We start from the raw sequence: 20,621 nt of genomic DNA, 5'->3' as shown, positions 1-20,621 counted from the left end.
CTCACTGTCAAGAACTGAATGTCCAAAAGGAGACAGAGGAGTCCTAAAACTTTATTCGAATAAAGGGAGGGTCCACCGGGCATATCCCTGTGGGGTCTCTCAAATTGCTGGGGGACGCAGCCCCCGTTTTATCCTAATTTCCCGACCGAGGGACGCCCTCTCCTTTTCCCCATGGCCAAGGTACTCAGAAGTTACAGCCTTCCCGGCCGCCTACACCGAACTCCGGCCTCCCACCTTCTGTTCTCACCTGAGCTCACCAACTCCTTTGTCCCCCTTGCTGAAGAATGTGGGGCAATTGCCCTATTTCCCTCCTTTGTAAAGGCCCCCATCTCCTTGCAGATGGCTCTTTTTGTCCTTCTCGGCTCATGGCTCCACTCAGTCTCCCCTCCCTTTGTCCTGCTCTTCAGCCAAACTGTGGAGAAACCCCCTTATTGATGAATACAGAAACTTGAGCATTCCGCTCAATCCCTCCTCTTTTTCTTTTCTTTTTTTTTCCCTCCCTCCTTTGGACAATATTTGTTTTTACAAACTAGGTTATTAACTAACAACCTGTGTTCAGTATGTCTAGTATCCATGAGTAGTCTTCATATTCTCCTGGACTCCCACAGACCCAGCAACCCAGAGTTTATTTTCCAGACCCACTCCCCGCCAGCGGTACAGATCTACGGAGAGTTAGCCGGGGCTTTCCAGACAATAAGGCCACCCCTTAGCCACTGGGTCTAACATTTTAGAAAAATAAGCTATTGGTATTCTCATGCCTCCATGTTTTTGCACTAAAATTCCCTTGCCATGGCTCTGTTCTCCTTCTCATGTCCATACCACAACATTGGGGCTGTTTTGGGTTAAACCCCCAGCCAAAATATGCCCCAAATATATGTAATAAACCCTTTTTGGGCCAAGAAATTGAGTAACTTCACAGCAGTTTCCTTCACCACCCTCTCTTGTTCACCTGATAGGGGCAAGTCATACTGCAACAACCTGGCTTCTGGGGGTGGGATATTCAGTATTTTCTGCAAGGCTTGTCCAAATAGGACCGGTGCCTTGGTGTATCCTTGCAGGAGGACTGTCCTTGTCAATTGGTGTTTTATCATTTTCCTGGAACTGTCCACACTTCTGAGTTCACTTCAGCCTAGCTTTATCAGACGCTTTGCACAAAGTTACAGTAGTGCTAACTTCTTTATCATCCCCCACAATATCAATTGACATTCCCAATCCAGCCATCAACTCCAATCCCTCAGCAGATTGCCTCTCTCTTTTGTTACATAGATTCCTCTGGATGTTGCCCTTAACCGTATTGACACACATTCTTTCTCGATGAGACCCTTCTCAGTATCATGAGATACTGGCACAAAACCGGACAAAGACTAGGATCGTCGTCCGACCCTACAGGGGGCCACCTAAATCCCCCTGGTAACTTATATTCTGGCCAAACAAAACAACAATATTTTATCATTAGTTCCTTAATTATTTCTAGGGGAATGCATAAGTTATCCCAAACCCTCAAAAGTCTTCCCAACGGACTATATAGGTATAAGTCGAGGTGGTCATACCTTTTTCCCAGCACCCTCTTTTGGCTTCCCTTTGCTGCCCTTCCTGGATGTCCATATTGGAGTCGTCACCCCTTTTGTTCCCCAGTCCCACAGTACTCACCAGTGAGATTTCAATGGTCCTTTCCGTCGGACCTAGCCCTTTCCGTCGGGCTTAGCGCTACCGGGAGGTCCTTTCCGTCAGACCTAGCCCTTTCTGTCGGACCCCTTGAGGACCCCCTCCCGGTCCTACCTGTGGATCCCCCTGATCCGCTTCTCGTCTGTCTCCGGACAGTCTCGGGAACCCAATCAGTCGTCCGGTGCAGGCTGCCGTCGAAGGGAGTCGATCACCAAAAGCTTTGGTGAGGCGCGCCGTCGACTCCAATCGCCGTCTGCCGTTCCCGGAAGGTGGAAGGATCCCGGATAAGCCCCCAATTGTGCGGAAAATCTCGCTGTCAAGAACTGAATGTCCAAAAAGGAGACAGAGGAGTCCTAAAACTTTATTCGAATAAAGGGAGGGTCCACCGGGCATATCCCTGTGGGGTCTCTCAAATTGCTGGGGGACGCAGCCCCCATTTTATCCTAATTTCCCGACCGAGGGACGCCCTCTCCTTTTCCCCATTGGCCAAGGTACTCAGAAGTTACAGCCTTCCCGGCCGCCTACACCGAACTCCGGCCTCCCGCCATCTGTTCTCACCTGAGCTCACCAACTCCTTTGTCCCCCTTGCTGAAGAATGTGGGGGAATTGCCCTATTTCCCTCCTTTGTAAAGGCCCCCATCTCCTTGCAGATGGCTCTTTTTGTCCCACTCGGCTCATGGCTCCACTCAGTCTCCCCTCCCTTTGTCCTGCTCTTCAGCCAAACTGTGGAGAAACCCCCTTATTGATGAATACAGAAACTTGAGCATTCCGCTCAGCGGTGTGGAATAGCACTGTTTCTGGGTATGGGGCAGGCCGCATAGTGTTGGCCCATCCCATTTACAACCCATCTCCGCGGGTGCACAAGGCCGGAGCTCTCCATACCGGGAAGCTGCAGCCATCCCATGGCTATTCCAGGGAACTGCGAAGGACCCGGGACACCGAGCGCAGGGGCGGTGCCTTTAAGGGGTGGTTCTGGGAGAGCCCCGCCTCCCAGCAAAAAAGGGCAGGGTCGGGGCCCCCCTCAGCCAATCAGGCGCCGGCAAAGCAGGCGGCCCCAATTTGGAGGCGCGCTAAGCTGTGAGTGTGGCGCTGCGCTGTGTCCCTCCGCCCGCGGGCCGGGACTAGCGGCCGCGGAGAAAAGAGTCCGCGGGGGGAGGCGGCCGGCGGCGCTCGGCGGGGGCAGGCGGGAGCCGCGCGGGCTGGCGGCGCGGCGGGGAGCGGCGGGAGCGGCGGGCAGGAGGCGGCGCGGCCGCGAGTGGAGCGGAGCGGGGCACGGCGCGGCGGAGGGATCCGTGGGGAGGGCCACGGCTGCGGCGGAGGGGAGGGCACCGCACCAGAACTCGCGGTGTCGCCGCGTGTTGCCCTGCGCCATGGCGGTGCCGCTGTCCCGCCGGGCAGGGACGGCAGTGACCAGTTTACCCCGCTGCGCGGTGGCCCTCGCGCCCGGGCCCGTCGCCGCTGCGGATGGCGCCAGGGATGCGGCTGCAGCGGAGGAACCAGAGCCGAGAGCGCAGGAGCAGGGGGTGAGCGCGGCGGGAGGGCGCAGGCGGCTGCAGGAGGGCGGCCCGGAGCGCGGGAAGGGGCCGGCAGCAGCCCCAGGGCAACCCCTCGCCCCCCGCCTCCAGCTGTGGGACCCCTGGGACAGGGCCGCCCGCAAGGGAAACCTGTGACACAGTCCAGGGAAATGTGTAGAGTTACCCCCTGGGGTGCTTTTAAAACAAAGCAGTGTTTAGAAATCATCTCTACTTTGTACTTAATTATGTCAGTCATTTGCATAGCGCAAAATGGTTAATGATATTATTTTTTTTTTTTAAAGGGGATTGACACGGATCCAGTGAAAATGAGTGCGACTGTGGCTGGCATCAGCGCAATGCAGATAGATAGTGCGGTAAGCGATTTAAGTTGTTGTGTTAGAGGGATTTTTCCAGGGTTTCTGATGGAATCATAGAATCATAGAATCATAGAATGCTTAGGGTTGGAAGGGACCTCTAGAGATCATCTAGTCCAACCCCCCTGCATACGCAGGGACACCTAAAGCACGTGGCACAGGACTGCATCCAAGCGGGTTTTGGAGATCTCCAGAGAAGGAGACTCCACAACCTCTCTGGGCAGCCTGTTCCAGTGCTCTGTCACCCTCACTGTTAAGAAATTTTTCCTTAAGTTCCTATGGATTTTTTGATGTTTCAGTTTCCGGCCATTTCCTCTAGTCCTATCAGTGGCCACCACTGAAAAGAGACCATCCCCGTCCTCTGCACTCCCTCCCTTGAGGTATTTATATACACTGATTAGATCCCCTCTCAGCCTTCTCTTCTCCAGGCTGAACAGGCCCAGCTCCCTCAGCCTCTCCTCATAGGGCAGATGTTCCAGGCCCCTGATCATCCTTGTAGCCCTGCGCTGGACTCTCTCCAGCAGCTCCACATCCCTCTTGTACTGTGGAGCCCAGAACTGGACACAGTACTCCAGATGTGGCCTCACCAGGGCTGAGTAGAGGGGCAGGAACCTTTTGTAGGCTGCAGCTTTCTTTAATGTGTGAAATTATTCTGTTGAATTGATCTTTAGGTGCGATTTGATGGGGTGGGTGGTCTTTCCGACCACATTGCAGCCCTAAAAGAGATGGTGCTTTTTCCAATGCTTTACCCAAAAGTCTTTGAGAAACTCCAAATTCAGCCGCCAAGGTAACACAGCTTTACAAAATGCTAATTCCGCTGTTTTGGGGAGGATATTACACTGAGGCATCAATATATTTGTTTGTGCTTCAAACATTTGGGCATTTTTTTTTAGTAGTGAAAATATTTTATTTAAAATGTATAAAGTCTTGAGCATGTGCAGGTTCAAAATGTAAGCAAAGGCCTTGGCATGATCAAAGACCTGGTGTATGGTGCTTGAAAAAGGGAGTATATTAGACAACTCGAATTGAAGAACAAACTAGTATTATAAAACTTGGAGCCCCAGAAGTTGGCTCTTGTTTGGCTCCCTTCTGCCGTGGTCCCTTGTGGTGCCTGGGGGCCGTTTTGGACGTGTCCTGCTGGACACTGCGCTCTCTCCAGAGCAGAGCGGGGGTCTGAGTTTGTTAATGCCCTTGGTTAACTTTGCTTATTGGCATGTGACATCCCTTAGAAACACACAACTTCCTCCTGCTCTGACTGTTCTCACAATTCGGCTGTTACTGCAGTTGTGGATATAAAGTATTTTGGTTCGGAGGGGGGGGTTGATCATCTTAGAGATGGGGCTTGAAATGGGCGTTTTTGATAATTTTGTTCTATGTGAATCTCTCTTTATTACAGAGGCTGCTTATTCTACAGCCCCCCACGGACTGGAAAGACCCTGGTTGCCTGGGCCCTTACCAACGAGTGCAGCCAAGGTGGCAGGAAAATATCCTCTTTCATGAGAAAAGGTGCTGACTGCCTCAGTAAGTGGACAGGGGAGTCGGAGCGCCAACTTCATTTGCTCTTTGAGCAGGTAAGGTTGCAGTGTGCTCTGGCAGAGCTGGGACTGTAATTTTTTGTGATGAAGATTTTTTGGAGGAAGACTTGCCCTTTTTTTTACTTTTATTTATTTATTTATTCTGTCCATTTCTAACCTGAAATGGGAACACTGGTGTTCTCTTTCCCAGTGCCTCTGTACTTTGGATTGGAGAGTTGAAATCTTGGAGATGTGTTGGGGAAGATTTAAAAAAAACAAACGAACAAAACGCCCAAAATCCTCAAACCACAATTTTTTTCCCCACCAAAACCACAGAGGAGGTTGCACGAGATAATGGCTCAGGTTCAGAGGGAAACAGATGCAGGCTGAGAACACGTCACTCCGTCAGCTCAGTTGTTAGAGATCTCTGTTGCTCTAAAAATCTGCTCCAGGGATGTTGCAACCACAGCGCATTTCACGCGTTTCCTCGCAGGGTAGCACCGTTTTACTTACGTCATATTCCTGCATCCCTGTTCTATTCCAGGCCCATAAATTTCGTCCTTCCATCATTTTCTACACGTAATGTGCTATATCTTTGTGGAAAGAAGACCAAAACCTGTTTATATATGAAATATTATCCTGCAAACCTGTAGCTCAATTATACTAAATTTCATGTGACTTTAAGCAATAGTTTAAAGGCATTCACTAAGCTTGATATCAGCATAACGTTTAAGTGACCTTCTCTGAGAGCCTTAAAATGAGCCCTCTCGCTCATCAGCATCTTGATGAGCAAAAGCTTGCCCTTTCTCAGGGATCACTAGAGAAAATAATGCATAATTTAACAAAATTTACTAACCCAGTGAAGCAAAATAGTTTTTTTTTTTTTTTTTTTTTTTTTTTTCTGCTAGCTCAGTTGTATCAACACTGCTGGCCCTTATGGATGGGTTGGATACCAGAGAAGTCGTCGTCATTGGAGCCACCAACAGGCTGGATTGGATAGATCCTGCGCGACGCAGAGCCGGGCGCTTTGAGCAAGAATTCCTTTTTAAACTGCCAGATAAAGAGGTAGGAACTTGTATTCGATCCTGGTGCTCATCCAGCAAATCCTTCTTGCTGACAAAGCCGTGTCACAACACGGTGTCGTGGAGCAGGTAAGCGGGAATGCAGCCCTGTGCAGCTCACACACAGGAGCAATATCCTGAGAGACCGTCCTGGTGTGGAGGGTGGACACGGTACGAAAGAAGAGGTACAAGCCCTAGGGAACTCCATTGTCCCAAATAAAAATGACCTGGTTTAAAAGTAGCTTTTCACTAAAATCACCGTTTCTAAGCAATGAAAGAATGGGTATATAACAACCCAAAGTATTAAAAAAAGGAAAACTCCACGTGAAGCTGATTTTTGTTCTGGCTTTCACTAGTTAGCCAGAATATCTCAAATATTGTTAGGTTTTGTTTGTTTGTTTGTTCTAATTAGCACTTCTTGGGAAAAGGATAAAGTGGAGTATGACTGGAAGCAAGTAAAAATGCACCAAGCAGTGTATTTAACGAAACAGTGTATTTTCCATAAGCATTTGCCTCCTGTTTCCATCCAGTTTCTGGATCGGTGCCACTAGCTTGAATCACAGTTGCTCTTTGTAGCAATTGCAGCAATTGGAACCAGTGCTAGGACTATTTTGCTTGAATGAACTGACAGAAGAGCAAACTAGTGAGTCTGTCGTCATGATATCTTGCTACATTTGAGATAAGTTTTCTTTTGAGGAAAAACCTTTTCTTTCCAGTTTTCTAATGTATCTTTCCCAAAATCATTAGGTCTCCTACTTGTCAAAACTTAATTTTTATAGAAGCTTTACTTGCCTTTTGACCTTAGGTCTGCAGAAAGAGTTTAATGGAACAAACAGAAATATTAAGCTTTGAAAAGAAGGGAGTGAATTCACTTCACTTCAAAATTCATCCAAGTTTAAAATAATCATTTGCCTTAATCTGTTAATGTGAGGGACTCTGCCTCTGCCTTTTGACTCAAGACAAGCTATAATGCAAGCACTTTGTTTCTAGGCTAGAAAAGAGATTTTCAAGCTTCACACACGAAACTGGACCCCTAAACCATGTGACACGTTCCTTGATGAGCTGGCTGAAAAAGCTGCTGGTAAGTTCAAAAATGAAGCGAGTTCCTGCATGTGACTGAGTCTGCAGGAGTTCCAGCTCGTGGCGCGCGGCAGAGGGGAACCAGGCTCTTACACCTTGCTGCACAACTAGCCAGGGAGCCAGCTGCGTGTCCTCAAAGCCATCAGAGTGAGACACTTCCATCCACTTATTGCTTTACTTTCTGTCTCTCCAAACAGCGAGTGGCTTTTGGGGCAACTTCCTCGGGAGAAAAGTTTTGCTTAGAAGGTTCAGGAGAAAAGCCTGGCTGGTTTGTAAGCGTGCAGAGTGGCTAACAAAACCTCTGGAGTGCAGCAACACTTTTCACATTTCCTATTAGACTGTTTTAACCTGTTTTTTAAAAAGATTTTTTCATGGCTATGGAAAGAATTGTACCAGCTTCACAGAGGTCTGCGGCTTTGCCCGGACAAGCATTATCACCCATTTTTAAACCACTGCTTAGTAAGACTTTTCAGAGAATTTTACGAGTCCTGCAGAGAGTATTTCCCCACGCAGAACTTGTCCTAAAGAAGGACCAGCAGCAAGGTAAGACCATAACATGTACAGCTGGTTAAAACTACTTGTTGTTTTAGCTATCATCATTTCACCTCATATGAATTGAAGCATTTCTGGATCACACTGTGCGATGTGTGAGATCACATGCATCACATTTCCTGGCAACATCCTGCTGGCTTTTCTACCTGGAGACTTGCTAGGTTCATTTTTATTGGTAGAACAGGCAGAAAGCCACAAGTGCAAGCAGAGATGCTAGGTGATCCATAATTGCTTCCCCTCTCTCTTCTCTGCTTCTACCTTCTCCTCCCTGGGTGATCTTGGAGGATCTTTATACAGAAGATGTGTTGATCTACACACCCTGGCTTAGGAGTCTTGAGACAAAGGCCAGTTGGTGGCCATCACATTCACTTAATTCCCATACTTTTACTGTGGGACACAGATTCCAGACACACATGGCCTTGGGGGTTGTGTGGGTGTCTAGCAAGTACAGGAGTTGTTGCTAATAATCACATTTCTTTGTTCTTGGGGCAAAAAAGGGACTTTTTGCCAATAAAGAAATATAACTTTTGCAAAACATAAGACTTAGGCGAGGTTTGTAGAGCCTTGTGCAATCTCTTTAGACCTGTGGTAGGATCAAGCCTTCAAAAATAGCATTTAGTGTGAGCCCATCCAAGGGAGAAAGAGAAGATAAGTGGGTTTTGGGGCTGCTTTGGAAGCTGTATTAGAGTGAGACATGCAGACTATCCAGGCAAGTTAACAAACCCTTCTTGTCTTCCAGATGATATGAACGCTACTTTACAAAGCGATTTCATCTGGAGTGATGAGGAGTCACTTTCAGCCTTTGAAGATGAGGAGACTTTTCCTGAAAAGACTTGTCGAAAGAAGAAAAACTTCCTTGACTTCGAGGTAAATGCCTCTCCCCTTTTAGGTTCAGAATCTTCAGCTTGCTGTGTCTTTGGAAAGAGATTATGCTGCTTGTGTCTTCTCTCAAGAGAAACTTGAAACAGAGCAAATAAGCATTGATGTCTTTATTCATCACTATGTGCTTTAAACTTGCTGTTTTTTAATTTTGTTCTAGAAATGCTTCTCACCAGCCAACGTGTCACAGGCCAAGGCTCTTGCTGTCTGGAGAGCCAGACCGTGGGCAAAGCTCCCACTTGGCCCCCGCAGTCATACATGCCCTGGAAAAGTTTCCAGTTTATACCCTGGACCTGCCAGTTCTGTTTGCTAGTGCCTCATCACCAGAGGAAATAGGTGCACAAGTATCTTTTTTTTTTTTTTTCCTTCTTTCTTTAATCTCATGAGATTCACTGTCTGTCTGTAAACTGCTCAAGTGAGGTAAGTGAAATTGTTAATGGAGGTGGTCTGCTTTTACTGTACTTTGCTACTATATTATAATATTTTGACCTTTGATGAGAGATGGACACGTAAGCACAGATGTTCTGTTGAGTCGTGCGGCTCTTTAGAAGTTAACTTACATGTAAGCAGTCTTGCAATCAGGCAGCAATCTGGATCTCTGTCTGTGTAGCTCTATCAATTTTTGAGTCAAATCAGAATTTTTATTCTACTATTAATAAGTTTTGCATGGTGAGGTGTGTGGGGCTTTTTGTTTTTTTGGGATTTTTTTTGTTTGTTTGTTTGTTGGTACGTTGCCTTTATGCACTTCTATTTTATTAGGCCAGTTTGATGCGTAGTTATTTATGAGCAGCCTGTGCTCCCTGGTTCATTGCTCTTACCAAAGCTTTCATTTTACTAGTTTATCCGAGAAGCTCAGAGGACAGCACCAAGTATAATTTATATTCCACGGATTGATGTATGGTGGGAAACAGCTCGCGTTGCGTTAAAAACTACCTTTACAATGTTATTAGAGAACATTCCAGCATTTGCTCCGGATTTGTGGCTTGCAACAGCAAACGTATCGTACATGGATCTCCAAGATGAGGTATTTCTATCAACACTTTTCCCAATTCTTTTATTCAGTTTCATTTTACGAATCCTTTAAGTAATACTGTCCTCCCTCAAGCAAATGGATCCTTTTATTACGAGGGCACCCTTCTGAATCATGTAGATTTGCTTAGACACAAAGCAGCGCTGAGAACGTTTGTCTCGGTTGTTTTGTGAGTCAAGGGACTCGCTTCCATTTCAGCAGGAAACCTCAAAGGTGGGGGATGTCATCACTCTGTCAGTGCATCTGTCCTCGTCCATTCCCTGAGCTTAAATTCTAGAGCTTTTCCTCAAAGAAGATATTTTATTTGCCATCCTGACCTAAAGAAATCTAGCCTTTGATCACCAGGACGATAACATTTTATTATTATTATTATTATTATTATTATTATTATTATTATTATTATTATTATTCAGATCATTATTAAGCTTAATTTAAAAAATCCTCTTTTTGACGTAGTGATCTTGTACCTGAAATGTCTTTGCTTCTCATGCCATAGATACAGGAGTTGTTTATTGAAGATTATGGAGAAGTTTTCGATATCCCATTGCCTGCTAAGGAAGAGAGAAGCAACTTTTTTGAGGACTTAATTTTAAGTCAAGCTGCTAAACCTCCTGCATCTAGAAAGAAAGCAGGTGAGTCTATTCTATAGATAAAAATTTGCTAACTGTATGTTAACAGCCTTACAGTATTTGTTTTGGTAGTGGGTTTCCTATCAGTAACTCTGTGTGTGCTCCTATTTGAGTGCTGCCGATGCAATAAACTTTTCTGGTTCCCTTAAGCTCGGCAGGCCCTGGAAGTGCTGCCGGTGGCGCCGCCGCCTGAACCTCGGGAACCACCACGGGGAGAAACGCAAGGGGCAGAGGAGCAGGAGGAGGAGGCCCTTGGTGCACTTAGCGTTTTCTTAAGGGATGTTACTCTCAGACTTGCTACTGACGGACGTTTCAAGGCTTTCACAAACCCTGTTGATGCAGATGAGGTAAACTGCTCTGGGTCTGTAATACTGTGCTGTCTGGGTGTAGTTTTAAGTGCCCAGTGTTGGTGTGCTCTAGCGAAAGGCTTATCTTTAGCACTGCACTAGAAGGATTTCTTTTTGAGGAGCAAAAAGTGTTTTGTATTTTATTTTGCTGACTCCCTGAGGCTCTTCAATGTCCTTTTTTTGAGTAGTCACTGAAAGCCCTGGTTTCCTCCTAGAAAGTCAGAGCAGCTACCACCAGAGTTTGCCTGGGGAAAGACTTTGATATGCAGGTATGCTACAACTCTGAAATAAACAGTCAGATTTCTTTGGGGCTGTTGGAATAAAGCCTAAAGCTCTCGCCACGTGTTTGTTGGCTGTCAGTGGTTCCTCTGGGAACAGGAGAACAGCAGATGTTTGAAAAATAATTCAAGATTCCGCCTGCCATTTTGTCTCTGGCTCCCCAGTACAGGATCAGCCATAAATGACATGTGGTTTCATCTTCCCCCAAAACTTCCAAGTCCCTCTTTTACTCATTTAATTTACTGGCTGTGCTCCCATCTGAACAGACTTATACTTCAGAGTTAGTTGCAATTTTAATACAGCTGTGTATCAGCAAGGGCCCTGTTCCTCTGGGCATCCCTCGTCTTTCCCTTCCAGGCTCTTGACATGTGAATAGTCTAAACAAATAGAGGTGTCCTCACCTAAACTACCCTTGAGGCTCCTCTCACACTCCCAGTAAAGACATAATTAGCTCTGCTCCAGGTATCTCCTCCTAAGGGAGATGCCTAGAGCAGCTGCTTCCAAAGGGCAATTCCGGCAGCGGATTTCCTGCTGCCCAGAGCAGATCCTGTCTCGGGTGGCTCAATCCAGTGTATTTACTGCGATGTTTTGAAGCTGAAGGAAGCAAATCCTGCTCTGCATGTCTGTTCCCTTTGCTGTCCCACACACACTCCCCAGCTTCCTGCTGCCTTTCTTCTCCCTTCCAGTGTGTCTCTTCAAAGCCCTTTGAAAGAGCCCTTCCTTTTTCAAGCAGCTAAGTGGTTAATTCCACTATCTGCTCATAATGTCACAAATATTCAGGGTTTTTAAGAAGTCATTTATTTGAATTTATTAAAATAATGTGGGTAGATACTGTGTAAGTCTAATACAACCTCTGAACCCATCTGTTTAATTTGTAGGAGCCTGATTATATCACAGTTATTAAACAGCCAATGGACCTTTCAACAATTCTCTCTAAAATTGACTTGCACCAATGTATAACTGCAGGAGATTTTCTGAAAGATCTTGATCTAATCTGTAGCAGTGCCTTAGAATACAAGCCAGATAGAGAAGCTGGAGGTGAGGATAGCTCTTTATCCCTCATTGAGACAACATTTAAAATGCATAGATTGAGAAGAGTTGTCTCTTTACAATGGCCTTGGGATTAGCTCACTTGAAACATCCACAGAGAGCATTTCTTGCCACTTTAAAAACTGGTGTAGTGTTAAATTATTTAGAGATGAAATTATGTGCAATCGGTGCTAATGAAGATGTAGTGCCTCTGCCTTGATTATTAACTTTTATGTTCTTCTGCCAAAACTATTCACTGAAATAGCTTGCAAAACCTCTTTGGGAAAAGAGTTCATCTTTTCCATATGATCCAAATCAAGGATTTCACTTAGCTAGTGGCAAACACTCAGTTCTGACTGTCAAATTTCAGATCGTCTCCTTAGAGACAAAGCTTGTGCTCTGAGAGATGCTGCCCATGCCATAGTGAAGGAGGAAATGGATAAAGACTTGGAACAACTTTGTGAAGAAATTAAAGAGTCTCGTGAGAAAAGAGGTATGTATTCCAGCCCTCGGGATTTGAAGACTTGCCTCAGTATTTGTAAGTAGAAACGTGAGACCAACTTTTTTGCTGTCCGTTCTTCATTGCAAGGCTGCAGCTCTTCACAGGATGTGCCATCTCACTACGAGGTGATGCCACAGCAGCCCTCTGTTTCTGGATGTAATAAACAAGATAACAAGTGTAACGAAAGAATAGAGATGCCAGTGATGCCTGGAGCCTGCCCTACACCACTGCCTAATGGCAAGTTGCTTTTTCTTTTTAGATTTTTTTTTTCTTTTTTTCTCCCCACCAACAGGCTTTCTGGGTGATATTGCTAATGTCATTGATATCCTTCTTGTGACAAGTTTTCTGCCGGTGGAAACTTTGCCAAGGATTTCACCCATCTGTTTTGTGCAATATTCTGTAAATAGAAAGAAGGGTGGGGTTTTTTGTTTTCCTTTGTGGAAGGCATAAGGACAAAGACTGCTTTAAACAGGTTATCTGAATCATAAAACTTTACTGAGAATTTTCTTTATCCTTCAGTTACTTTCTTGAAATGGTCTCTTTTTAACTCTTCCCAACAGTCACTCAGGTTTTGAAGAAGAGCTTTTCTCCAAAGGCTTTTTTGCTATTCATCTCTATTAGTTCATGTAATGAGACAGTAAGCAACTTTACCCAATAGGCAGACAATAGGACTGCAAAGCAAGGCTAAAGTAGGAATTTTCTGGGCTTAAAAGTTTCAAATCTAGTTTAAAGTCTTGAATAAATTTAAAAATCTAACAGCAAATGGACCACATGAACTTGCAACCTTTTCTTTAGACCTACATGTGCAGTGAGATTTGTCAGTACTTCCAATTCTTTGGTTGTTTTACTTGACATACGAGGAAGATGAGAAGAGCAGATTTTAAAGGAGGAGCTGCTTTGCTTATATTTTGGGTTGTTTTTTTCTAATATCTTATTGCAGTTCCGTCCAAAAGAAAACGCAAAAGGAAGAATTGCACTTCCAGTGGTGAAACAAAGAGGAGAAAGATTTTGCAGTGGAGTAAAGTGAATAGAAGTGGAGAAGACCAAGAGGAAGTAGACAGTGATGGAGAAGAGTTCCTGGAAAACGGTGTTTCCAGCATGCACCAGACTGAAGGTGAGTTCCTAGGAGGTTCTTGTGTGGAAGAAAGCCACAATAGTCTTCCACGGCGACAGACAAATGTCTATGAAAATAAACATGAAACAGAAAACAAGAGATTTTTCCTCTGCGACTAAATCTGGCTCTGAAAAGAAAAGAGCCCAGTTTTCACCCAATTCAGGGCTAAGAAATTGAAATGAGACTTTGGATTCCCAAAATACAGCAAGTTTCCACAAGGATGATTCAGAAGGTGAGCGAAAGGTCCACCAGACCAGTTAGCTCAATTTTGTTGTTGAGGGGTTTACATTAGCCTCCTTTAATTTCATTCTATTATTTCTTTACAAATCACTGCACTGTGTTGCTTCCATTAAGATTCTGTCCCTCTCATTATGCCACCAAAGTCATTTTTCTTAAGCTGCTGCTCTTCTGATTCTGAAATCAGTTTTGTAATTCTATCTCCTCGCAAACCAACAATCATTTGCTTTCTTTTATGGCACGTGCATCTTTCTGAGAAGGAGCAGCTTGGGATAAGGAGCTGTAACTCGGCCTGTGTAGATTTAGTCACGATGTGGCAGAGATGACTCACATCCTAATGCTCGCTTCAAATGGGAGATGGGTTTTCTTAAGATTCAACTTCCTTAAGTAGGCACTGCTGTAATGGCAACTTTTGACTATTGCTTTTTTCTCCTCTCAACCCTGGGCTTTTCACTCCCACTGCTTTTTGATCTTGGTTCCTACTTTTTATGGAGGAGAAAGTAGAAGGCAAGTATTTCTCAGTGAACAAATAACAGGGAACTGTAGGGAAAGATTGGATGCCACTTGTGGGATAGCTGATGGATAGCCTGTTCTGGAGAAAGAGAAATCATGACTTAAGAAAATGTTTTCATCCCAGAGACTTACATGCATCATGAGAGTCTGGCCGGACGTCATGAGAGTCCAGTGGGAATTCCTGAGGAGCCGGATCCCCCCGTTGTGGTGGATTACAGCAAGCTTGTGGTATGTCTGTTTTCAGTTTTCTTTAGAACAAGGTAGGGAACTTTCTCCCCTCACTGCTGTGAGGGAAGCGGAGCTTGATGGGCAGTTGTGGGCAGTATTTCCGCTTGCCTGGTTGCTGTGTGTGGGTCCACTCCGACAGCCTCACTCCACGCACAGCTCCTGGACAGTGTTGGCAGTCAGTTGTGCTGTGATGGGACTGTTTAGCTGCTGAAGCCTTCAAGAGCTTTTGCAGAAGGTCTCGTGCTATTTTCAACTCGTGTTGTCTTCATTTTTTTTTTCAGCATCTGCTGGATTCTCTCACTAAGAGGACAAGGACCTTCAACATCTTTTACCTAGAAAAAAATATACGCTGTCCTCTGCCAGTGCATTTACAAGCACCGGAACGATTATGACAAAACTAAACTCAATATGGTAAATTTTATGTATGTTTTCTAATGGTTATATATAGTATTGTGTCATGGTTACACAGTCTGCATGCCCTCTGGATATCGTGCTTATTTCATATTCATTGCTTTAGTGCTTAGCTGTCATGTTATAAGACTTACTTATTTCCATCTGGAAGACATTTCATAGGATCATAGAATCATAGAATGCTTAGGGTTGGAAGGGACCTCTAGAGATCATCTAGTCCAACCCCCCTGCATACGCAGGGTCACCTAGAGCACGTGGCACAGGACTGCATCCAAGCGGGTTTTGAAGATCTCCAGAGAAGGAGACTCCACAACCTCGCTGGGCAGCCTGTTCCAGCGCTCTGTCACCCTCACTGTTAAGAAATTTTTCCTTAAGTTCCTATGGAATTTTTGGTGTTTCAGTTTCCGGCCATTTCCTCTAGTCCTATCAGTGGCCACCACTGAAAAGAGACCATCACCGTCCTCTGCACTCCCTCCTTTGAGGTACTTATAGACACTGATCAGGTCCCCTTTCAGACTTCTCCTCTCCAGGCTGAACAGGCCCAGCTCCCTCAGCCTCTCCTCATAGGGCAGATGTTCCAGGGCCCTGATCATCCTTGTAGCCCTGCGCTGGACTCTCTCCAGCAGTTCCACATGCGTCTTGTACTGTGGGCCCCAGAACTGGACACAATACTCCAGATGCGGCCTCACCAGGGCTGAGTAGAGGGGCAGGATCACCTCCCTCCAGCTGCTGGAGACTCTTCTTAATGCACCCCAGGATCCCATTGGCCTTCTTGGCCACGAGGGCACGCTGCTGCCTCATGGTCAACTTGTCATCCACCATGACACCCAGGTCTTTCTCTGCAGAGTTGGACTTCCCTGGGCCTTGTGCAGGCAGCTCTTCTCCTTGGCTCACGGTGCCCCTGCCCCCTGCGTATGTGGTAGCTTGTCCTCAGAGCCACTTGCTGGGCCACTTGTGGCTGAGGGTGGGATCCTCTTCCCCTCCCTCTTGGGAGTTTGTTGGGCCAAGAGACTTCCCACAAAGCCAATGGGCACAGGTGCAATTGTCATCTGTGTGGAAAGCCCTCCGCTTTTCCCAGCAATCCCAGAGACCCTGATGACCCACATTTCTTCAGGCCGCCACCGAGTCCTGCAGGATGCAGTCCAAGTTCCCACACGTTCGGGAGGTGGCAGGGCAGTGCTGCCCCAAGCCCCGGCACCAGCCCCAGCCCTCCTCTCCTGCCTTCCCCCTTTCACCTCTGTTCCTCGAGAAAGGGGCACCTGGCATCCCTCCCCACGGCCCTGGATCCTTCCCGCCCTGCTCTCCTGCTCTGGGTCTGACCCACCTCCTCACCAGAGCCTGGGGATGCTGCTGGGCCCTGCATCCCACTGCTGGGCCCTACATCCCACTGCTTGGCTCTGGTGAGGCCGCACCTCCAATACTGTGTTCAGTTTTGGGCCCCTCGCTGCGAGAAAGACATACAGGCCCTGGAGCGTGTCCAAAGACGGGCAGCAAAAGTGGTGAAGGGGCTGGAGCACAGACCTTACGAGGAGCGGCTGAGGGAGCTAAGGTTATTTAGTCTGGAGAAGGGGAGACCTTATCGCTCTGTACAAGTACCTGAAAGGAGGTTGTAGCGAGGTAGGGATCGATCTCTTCTCCAGAATAACTGCGGGTCGCACAAGAGCAGCTGGCCTCAAGTTGCCCCAGGGGAGGTTCAGGTTAGATATTAGGAAACAAATCTACATGGAAAGCGTGGCCAGGCAGTGGAAGAGGCTGCCCAGGGTAGCGGTGGAGCCGCAGTCCCGGCCAGTGTTCAAGAAACGTGTAGATGAGGCGCTCTGGGACATGGTTTAGCAGGCATGGTGGTGGTGGGTTTAGGGTTGGCCTCGATGATCTTGGAGGTGTTTTCCGACCGTAACGATTCTACGATTCTAGGGAAAATATTGCAGAATTAAATTCTCCAGTAGATTTTCTGGCAATAATCACAGTGTTAAAAACAAATGGGGAATCTAAGAAGCTAGCAAAGGACAGGCTACGGGTTCTGTGGAAGTACTGCTTGAAACAAACTGGGACCTAACAGAAGCTCTAGCATGGCAGAGGCTTGTTTGGGGTGAGGTACAGCTGCCGCTTCCAGGAAGGCTGGTGTGTACAGACTCTGCTCCTCCACCATTCCCTAGGCAGCACAACCTGCCCTCCCAGCACCTGCAAAGAGGAGTAAGGGAGGGTGGAGCAGAGTGAAGACACCACGGCCAAGCTGTTGGACTCCCTGCGGAGGTGGTGACCTAAGGGTGCCGTGTAGCTGATAAGCCACACAGTAGCTGTCGAAGGGGAAATAAACGATAAGGTGTCAGGCGCTGGGCCAGGAAATGGTGGCAGATCACTCGCTTTGGATGAACTTTGCTTGAACTTTACTCATTATAAGCTCATAATAATGCTAGCGCACACCGCCAGCCCCAAAAGGGACCCGCCTCCAAGGTACGACCACCTCTGACTGAGCATGCGCTCTAGATTTCCTTTTAATGAAAAGCGAGAGACTTTTATACCAATCAATCAGAAAAGTAAGTGTGACTAGAATCACTGAAGCTCCACCTGAATGGAAAAAGAGTACAAAAGGTGAAGTAAGGAGGGGAGAAGTGGGGGGAGACTCCATCGCAGCTCCAGGGATTGGTCAGCGGGCTGAACCTCTTTCCTCCTCTCGGGTCGAGATGCCGCCTGAGGAGGCTCCTCGAGCTTGAGAGCCCTCTCCCATCTTTTGGGGCCAGTGATTGTTGCACATTGGTACATCAAAGCTAGCTAAGAACCCCACGCTGTAGTAGAGAATTTCCTCTGGTGACATCCAAAACCTGCTTTGTAAACGTTGCATTCGAATAAAGCCTACTATTTGTGAACTCAACTAATTGTTTTGAGGGCAGTCAGACCTCTAGTCAACAGACTATCTGCTACTGCCAGAGGTGGGCCTAGAGCTACCACGGCATCTGGCATCCCTATTAAGAGACGAGTCCAGCAACCTCCAGGCCCTCTAAGCTCTGAGGATCGTCTGGAACTCAAGCGCCTTTATCTCTCACCATAGTTACCCCCCGCTTCAAACCGCAGTTGTTTCCTCCTGGGAAAAATAACATGGAGGCTTCTGAAAAGGTCTTTTTCAACCATAACAATTTTATGGTGCGATGCAGCACAGTCTCGTGCCTCTCTGTTGTTCTCCCTCCGTGCGCTCAGCCGTGATGTTAGCGGAGCTGCCTGGCACGTGCCTCCTGGCCCCGTCGCTCCCGTCGCCCCGTAAGACAGCTGCAGGTAAAAGCGCTGCGCAGGGCCCGCAGCACCCTTGTGAAGAAGGAAGGCCGCTGCCTGGGAACCGCTTGGTCTGTGAGGGCGGTGATGGCTGTGAGGGAAGAGAGGCGAGGGTCAGGAGCTGTGCGAGCGCAAGGCGAATGCCCGCAGCACCCCCACCACCAAGGGCTTTCCTGAGCCGTCGTGACTTGGTGCTGCCGAGCCCAACAGCCCTTGCTGGGCTAGCCCCAGCCTTGTGCCCACAGCAGGGCTCTCAACTCTCACCCGTACCTGCGTCATCCTCCGGCGTGTCTCTGGAGGGGGAGGATGTTGCCTCCACTTGGTGCTCAGAGGGAAGCTGCGGAGGGAGAGCAAAAGAGCCCAGGTGAGTGCCCTCAGCTCACCAAGCTCTGGGGCCTCGTGCCATGCACACGGCGTGGGGAGGCCGCCCATGGCCGCGAGTGCCAAGGGAAGGCTCCTGCGGCTGGTGGGCCGACGGGCCGATGCTTGCAACGGGGCCGTAACAGCAGGGCAGGGCCGGAGGCCGTAAAGGGCTGGGGGGCAAAAGATGCCAGAGGAAGTGGGCTGGGGGGGTGAGTGTGGGAGATGGCTGCTGCTGTACCTTGCCCCTTCCCTCCGGACTTTGCATGCATCCCCTAGGCTTGATGGCAATGCAGGGCACAGAGGAGGTGTCAGTCCTGGTGGCTTAGGCAGGCTGAACAGGAGAGCAGCAGGCTTCTCCCCACCATGCGGAGCCCAGCGGGACCTCACCTGCCCCCTCCCTTTGATGGCCAGGGCTGGCCACCTGCTCCTTGCTCACCTGGTGTTGAGGGCCTCCGGCCGAGGGCAAAGCTGCTGGCTTTGCTTCTGGGCAGGCTGATGTGGGCAGAGGCGAGCTGCTCCCCTCTTGCTGAGAGCCGCCAGCCGAGGACCAATCTTCTTCCTCGTCCCCTGAGGCCACTGCGCGGGGGAGCCATGCGCCCTGCGAGGTGCCGGCTGCCTCTCCTTCGGCGTCGCTGTCCTTGCCGTCGAGGGAGCAGGGCACCTCGTTGATGTGGCGCGTGTGGGCTGCGGAGAAGAGGCTCTGCAAGCTCGGCCGGACCCAGACGCTACGCACAGAGAAGGACTCCTCCAGCCGCTGCTGTTCTGGCAGGTCTTCACCTGCAGGACCCTGCAGCTCTGCTGGCTCCTCTCTCAACTGGCCTTGCTCTCCCTGCAGCTCTGCCATGACCGCGGGCCCAGCTGCTTCCTGCTGCTCCTCCACGGAAGACGCCTGCTGTGAGCCCATTGGTGGTGTTGGTGGTGCTGGCCCTGGCCTTCCGCACCTGCCCAGGAAAACTGGCACGCTTCCTGCCACGAGCACGGGTAGCAGGTCCTTGCTGAGGCGCCGGGGCTGTAGTCTTGGCCTGTGGCGCACTCGGGTCCTGCGTTCTGCTTGTCGTGGGTGCTGAACGGAGCGCGCAGCCCGGAAGGCCCTGGGGTACGGCCACAGTGCGCTCCCGCGAAGCCGCAAATGCCCACGGTGGCGCCGCAGGGCTCTCCCGGCCATCTCCACCTCCACGCCTTCGTCGGGGCCTCCATCGACGAGCAAGTGAGCAGCTTCCTCCAGAGAGGCCTCGGCCTCGGGCCTGGGGTTGTGTGGAGCTGGGCCTGGGCTCTCAGCGCTCCCGGGGCTGTCCACGTCATGGAGGTCTCGCCCAAGCGCAGCAAAGCCATCCAGGGAAGGTGCTGAGGAGGCGCTTTGGTCCATCTCCACGCGGGGCCAGTTGTCACTGTCTTCTGCAGAGCCACTTGAGGCTGAGTCCTGGCTCTGCACGCTCTTGTGAGGGGCCTGCGTCAGTGCTGGGAGGACGGCGTATCTTGACCAGGGCTTACGACGCTCCACGTCCCCTGGGCCGCCTCGGCTTGTCCCTTCCACAGCGCTCTGGGCTCCCGAGAAAGAGCAGCGTTCTGAAGGCTGCCGGCTGACGGGTGGGAGAACGATCCGGCTGCCGTGCCCTTGCAATGGCCGTGGTGTTGCCAGGGATGAGACGGAAATGCTCGACCTGGCCTCTGGCACCATGGGGAAATCCTCTTCCCTTGCCCCGGTGAAAGCAGAAGCATCCTGCTTGGGCAGCCGAAGGGAAGCGCCGGACAGGATTTCCCTCTGGAGGTCTTCTTCCAGGATCTTCTCTGCAGGGCCTTCTGGTGCGGTGGCCCTGCCTGAGGCAGAGCATCCTGAGGATGCTGGCAGAGCAGGCAGCTTCAGGTGACTTGTAGACGCTGCCGTTTGCCCCCTGCCTGTTTGAGGGGGCACATCTGCCTGGGCTGCTGCCTCTCTGGGGAGAGGTGGCAAAGATGGTCCAAGCGGCAGCTCTGCTCTTAGAGCACTCCTGCGCGGCAGGGCCTCCCCACGCTCCACCCTGGCCGTCTGCAAT

The 20,621-nt window shown here is 49.0% G+C and overlaps 1 protein-coding gene across 1 annotated transcript; it reads left to right on the top strand.

Annotated features, from left to right (window-relative positions):
* The first annotated feature begins 3,035 nt into the window (after positions 1-3,035).
* Positions 3,036-18,412, top strand: LOC148592743 (ATPase family AAA domain-containing protein 2-like). Its single transcript, XM_088533940.1, has 14 exons — positions 3,036-3,188; positions 3,482-3,553; positions 4,225-4,340; positions 4,950-5,124; positions 5,612-5,646; positions 8,800-8,983; positions 9,478-9,663; positions 10,166-10,301; positions 10,449-10,645; positions 11,803-11,962; positions 12,324-12,446; positions 12,543-12,692; positions 18,154-18,228; positions 18,324-18,412. The coding sequence occupies exons 1-14, from the start codon at positions 3,036-3,038 to the stop codon at positions 18,410-18,412; spliced, it is 1,851 nt and encodes a 616-aa protein (XP_088390066.1).
* The last annotated feature ends 2,209 nt before the right edge of the window (positions 18,413-20,621 follow it).

This window comes from Tinamus guttatus, unplaced genomic scaffold (assembly GCF_059628265.1).
Source record: "Tinamus guttatus ecotype Peru unplaced genomic scaffold, ASM5962826v1 Tinamus_guttatus_pri_ptg000529l, whole genome shotgun sequence".
In the NCBI taxonomy this organism is placed as follows: Eukaryota; Metazoa; Chordata; class Aves; order Tinamiformes; family Tinamidae; genus Tinamus; species Tinamus guttatus.
This window is presented reverse-complemented; position numbering and strand designations above follow the sequence as displayed.